Consider the following 5,413-nt stretch of genomic DNA (forward strand, 5'->3'; position numbering starts at 1 on the left):
TGATACCTACCCACCCTTTGACCTTCCTGACCCTGGGCATGGTCCTAACTCAGAGGTGAGAAGTTAGGGGTCATGGGTCAGGGTGAATCAGGAGATTATATGGAAGGACTTGAATACACAGTGGTTCTCATATTGGTACTAATCTCACAGTTACTGATCTTACAGGTGGCTAGCTCATATTCCACACCTCTCTTCTTCTCTTTTCTTCTCCCCTCCACCTCTTCTTTCTCTCCTACAGTGGATGCATGCTCCCTGAGAGTCACCACTGGGAGGACTCGAATGGCTCCCAGCTGCATCCCACCATCCAGAAACTAATGAAGGGATATAACCGCTACATGAGGCCCAACTTCAATGGTGAGGAGAGTTAACACACACACACACACACACACACACACACACACACACACACACACACACACACACACACACACACACACACACACACACACACACACACACACACACACACACACACACACACACTACTGAAGTGCTATAACAGTCTCTCTCTCTCTTCTCCCTCTCCAGAGGGCCCTGTTGAGATTGGGATGAGTCTGGATATCGCCAGCATTGATGCCATCTCAGAAATCAATATGGTAATGTTGAACCTGTGTGTGTGTGTGGATGTGTGCTTGCATGCTTGTCTGTTTTAATGTGTACATCTCTCTCTCTCTCTCTCTCTCTCACTCACCTGGTCCTCAGGACTACACAGCCACTATCTTCCTGCGTCAGCGTTGGAGGGACTCCCGGCTGGTGTTCCCAGGGAATGAGAGTGTGAGTGTGGATGGACGACTAGTCTCCCTCCTCTGGATCCCAGACACCTTCATTCCAGACTCCAAACGCTCCTTCCTGCATGACGTCACCGTGGAGAACCGTCTCATACGGATCTTCAGCAACGGGACCGTTCTCTATGCTCTACGGTACATACTAGTGTCTTGTGTACTTGTGGCTCAGTCGCTAGAGCATGGCGCTGGCGAAGCCAAGGGTTGTGGGTCGGAATCCTTCTGGGGCCACCCGTACGTAAAAAATGTATGCTTTACTGTGATTCACTTTGGATAAAAGCGTCAGCTTAATGGCATGTATTTTTATATTATTATAAACTGGGTGGTTCGAGCCCTGAATGCTGATTGGATGACAGCCGTGGTATATCAGACCATATACCATTGGTATGACAAAACATTTATTTTTACTGCTCTAATTACGTTGGTAACCAGTTTATAATCGCAATAAAGCACCTTGTGGGTTTGTGGTATATGGCCAATATACCACGACTAAGGGCTGTGTCCTAAGAACAGCCTTTAGCCGTGGTATATTGGCCATATACCACACCCCCTCATGCATTATTGCTTAATTATATTACTACTGACCAAACATGAACCGTTCACTATGCTTTAGTCTACTATACACATTACTGACCTATCATTATCAACACTGTTACTAAGATGAAATCATTATTATATTACTACTGTTACTAAGATGAAATTGTTGTTATTATGTGTGTTATGTGTTAAATTGCCTTCTAAACATTTGTCAATATAGTCATAGAGCGTTATGAAACCTCCATAGAGCTGAAGGTGCCCCACAGCCAATCTCTATGTGTAGAGGTCAGCTCCATCCACAAGCCTCGCCGACTCTGAACAGACCATGTTGGCTCTGGCATAACAATAAACATACCATCCCATTTCTTACTCCCCAAGAGTAGACTCCATTCCTGTGCATCTAACCCGCTCTGCAAAAACTATTCCCCTTCCAACTGGATGACCGTAAGGTGCATCAACAGGTTGTCCACAGCCCAGCTGTCTATCAACAGGTTGTCCACAGCCCAGCTGTCTATCAACAGGTTGTCCACAGCCCAGCTGTCTATCAACAGGTTGTCCACAGCCCAGCTGTCTATCAATAGGTTGTCCACAGCCCAGCTGTCTATCAACAGGTTGTCCACAGCCCAGCTGTCTATCAACAGGTTGTCCACAGCCCAGCTGTCTATCAACAGGTTGTCCACAGCCCAGCTGTTTATCAACAGGTTGTCCACAGCCCAGCTGTCTATCAACAGGTTGTCCACAGCCCAGCTGTCTATCAACAGGTTGTCCACAGCCCAGCTGTCTATCAACAGGTTGTCCACAGCCCAGCTGTCTATCAACAGGTTGTCCACAGCCCAGCTGTTTATCAACAGGTTGTCCACAGCCCAGCTGTCTATCAACAGGTTGTCCACAGCCCAGCTGTCTATCAACAGGTTGTCCACAGACCAGCTGTCTATCAACAGGTTGTCCACAGCCCAGCTGTCTATCAACAGGTTGTCCACAGACCAGCTGTCTACACACCACCTTTGTATCTATCACTCTCCATATCTCACTCCATCTCTCTCTCTCACCACCCCCATCTCCCCACCCTCCCCATCACAGAATAACAGCGACCATCGCCTGCAACATGGACCTGACTAAGTACCCAATGGACAGACAGGTGTGCACCCTGCAGCTGGAGAGCTGTGAGTAGCCCACACACACATACACACACACACACACACACACACACACACACACACACACACACACACACACACACACACACGCACGCACGCACACACACACACACGCACACAGTCTTGTACAGCTAACCTTGTGGGGACACACAATTCAGTCCCATTCAAAAATCCTATTTTCCCTATCCCTAAACCTAAACCTAACCCGTACTCTTACCCTAACCTTTAGTGTAGTTCTAACACTAAATCTAACCTGAACCCTAAACTCCCTAAAAATTCCTTTTGACCTCGTGGGGACTAACAAAATGTCACCAGTTGGTCAAATGTTTGTTCGTTTACTATTCTTGTGGAGACTTCTGGTCCTACTATAGTTAAACATGTCCATGGAGGATAAGTGTGTTATTGTGTGTGTTTCCAGGGGGATATAACCTTGAGGATGTAATATTCTACTGGACTAGAGGGAATGACTCAGTGAAGGGTCTGGACACACTGCGTCTGGCCCAGTACAGTGTTGAGAGTTACTACACATCTGTTTCTGAGGCTGTCTATGAGACAGGTACCTGTGTGTGTTTGTGTGTGTGTGTGTGTGTGTGTGTGTGTGTGTGTGTGTGTGTGTGTGTGTGTGTGTGTGTGTGTGTGTGTGTGTGTAAACATAACTTACCTTACAGTCTATTGGTCTACCTCACCAAGTACGACACTATAGAGTCAGATAACTGCTTCTAACCTGTTCGCGCATGCTTTGTGTCTGCGGGCCTGCCTGTGTGTGTGTGTGTGTGTATACAGGGCTGTACCCGAAGCTGGTGCTCCACTTTGCTCTGCGCAGGAACGTGTTGTTCTTTATCCTGGAGACATACGCCCCTTCTACTCTATTGGTGGTGCTCTCCTGGGTCTCCTTCTGGATCAGCCAATCATCTGTCCCCGCACGCACCTGCATCGGTCAGTCACACTGCGTGTGTGTATTAACCCTGTCACTTACATATTCATTCATCTGAATAGAGTACAAGCAAGTTCCATTCCTCATTCATACACCCATCCATCTAGGTGTATTACAACTGACTATGACTGTCATTATAATGATTCTCCAGGTGTGACCACAGTACTGACTATGACTGTCATTATAATGATTCTCCAGGTGTGACCACAGTACTGACTATGACTGTCATTATAATGATTCTCCAGGTGTGACCACAGTACTGACTATGACTGTCATTATAATGATTCTCCAGGTGTGACCACAGTACTGACTATGACTGTCATTATAATGATTCTCCAGGTGTGACCACAGTACTGACTATGACTGTCATTACAATGATTCTCCAGGTGTGACCACAGTACTGACTATGACTGTCATTATAATGATTCTCCAGGTGTGACCACAGTACTGACTATGACTGTCATTATAATGATTCTCCAGGTGTGACCACAGTACTGACTATGACTGTCATTATAATGATTCTCCAGGTGTGACCACAGTACTGACGATGACTACTCTTATGATGGGTGCCCGTACCTCTCTCCCCAACGCCAACTGTTTCATCAAGGCTATAGACGTGTACCTGGGCATCTGTTTCACCTTCATCTTCAACTTCTGTACCACGCAGCACCAAACCGTAGGAGACATACACAGGGTGGGTCAAATGGAGAAAAGTGTGTGTGTCAAATGAAATCAAATGCTATTTGTCACAAGCTTGGTAAACAACAGGTGCAGACTAACAGTGATTGGTCCATCCCCAACAATGCAGAGTGTGTATGTATATATGTGTATTTGTCTACCATATTTCTAAGATGAGATCCCCCCCTCCACAAAATGTCTCTCTTCTCCCCAGGAGCTCCTTCAGGAGTTTGATAACTCCAAAGGAAACGGTACCATGCCCATGGTCAGCTCCAGCCAACCAAATCAGGTCCTGGAGCTAGGCTCCACCCAAAAGGATCTTGTTGACCAATCGGGGATGAGTGTCAGCGAGGCCGAGGCCACAGAGAAGAAGCCGGGGAAGGGGTGTGGTCTGACGTCGGTTAAGAACGCGGTGCGACGTGCGGTGTCTGTGTTTAGTGTAGAGAACCCTCACAACATCGACCGCCACGCTCGCACCGTCTTCCCCCTCACCTTCCTGGCGGTTAATGTCTTCTACTGGCTCTACTACCTCTTCATTTGATCTGAGTAGCACACATCCCATCATCTGATCTGATCAGAGTAGCACACATCTCATCATCTGATCTGATCAGAGTAGCACACATCTCATCATCTGATCTGATCAGAGTAGCACACATCCCATCATCTGATCTGATCAGAGTAGCACACATCTCATCATCTGATCTGATCAGAGTAGCACACATCTCATCATCTGATCTGATCAGAGTAGCACACATCCCACTATCTGATCTGATCAGAGTAGCACACATCCCACCATCTGATCTGTTCAGAGTAGCACACATCCCATCATCTGATCAGAGTAGCACACATCCCACCATCTGATCTGATCATTGTAGCACACATCCCACCATCTGATCTGATCAGAGTAGCACACATCCCACCATCTGATCTGATCAGAGTAGCACACATCCCATCATCTGATCTGATCAGAGTAGCACACATCCCATTATCTGATCTGATCAGAGTAGCACACATCCCATCATCTGATCTGATCAGAGTAGCACACATCCCATCATCTGATCTGATCAGAGTAGCACACATCCCACCATCTGATCTGATCAGAGTAGCACACATCTCTTGATCTGATCTGAGTAGCACACATCAAATCATCTGATATGATCTGAGTAGCACACATCTCTGATCTGATCTAGATAGCACACATCTATTCATCTGATCTGAGTAGCACACGTCCCATCATCAGATTTGATTAGCACACATCTCTTCATCTGATCCGATCTGAGTAGCACACATCCCATCATCTGATCTGAGTAGCACACATCTCATCA

General features: G+C 46.7%; 2 protein-coding genes across 2 annotated transcripts; both read left to right on the top strand.

Annotated features, from left to right (window-relative positions):
• The first annotated feature begins 216 nt into the window (after positions 1–216).
• On the top strand, positions 217–4,629 carry gabrp (gamma-aminobutyric acid type A receptor subunit pi). The gene is made up of 8 exons (XM_029773954.1): positions 217–354; positions 529–596; positions 703–920; positions 2,400–2,482; positions 2,895–3,032; positions 3,260–3,412; positions 3,938–4,104; positions 4,303–4,629. Exons 1-8 carry the CDS (start codon positions 246–248, stop codon positions 4,627–4,629), a joined length of 1,263 nt encoding a protein of 420 aa, XP_029629814.1. The 5' UTR covers positions 217–245.
• Positions 965–2,286, top strand: LOC115204990 (keratin-associated protein 4-3-like; the record flags this gene model as incomplete). Its single annotated transcript, XM_029770563.1, has 2 exons — positions 965–1,016; positions 1,931–2,286. Coding segments are annotated over exons 1-2 (408 nt in total), but the record flags the coding sequence as incomplete, so codon positions are not given.
• Positions 4,630–5,413: the final 784 nt, after the last annotated feature.

Source organism: Salmo trutta, chromosome 13 (genome assembly GCF_901001165.1).
Source record: "Salmo trutta chromosome 13, fSalTru1.1, whole genome shotgun sequence".
In the NCBI taxonomy this organism is placed as follows: Eukaryota; Metazoa; Chordata; class Actinopteri; order Salmoniformes; family Salmonidae; genus Salmo; species Salmo trutta.

What these genes read in the sequence shown, in the direction of transcription:
- gabrp (XM_029773954.1), top strand. Translation starts at nt 246, where the DNA reads ATGCTCCCTGAGAGTCACCACTGGGAGGACTCGAATGGCTCCCAGCTG. An exon ending in CCATCTCAGAAATCAATATG is followed by an intron (nt 597 to 702) that starts GTAATGTTGAAC and finishes CCTGGTCCTCAG; the next exon opens with GACTACACAGCCACTATCTT. An exon ending in ACCGTTCTCTATGCTCTACG is followed by an intron (nt 921 to 2,399) that starts GTACATACTAGT and finishes TCCCCATCACAG; the next exon opens with AATAACAGCGACCATCGCCT.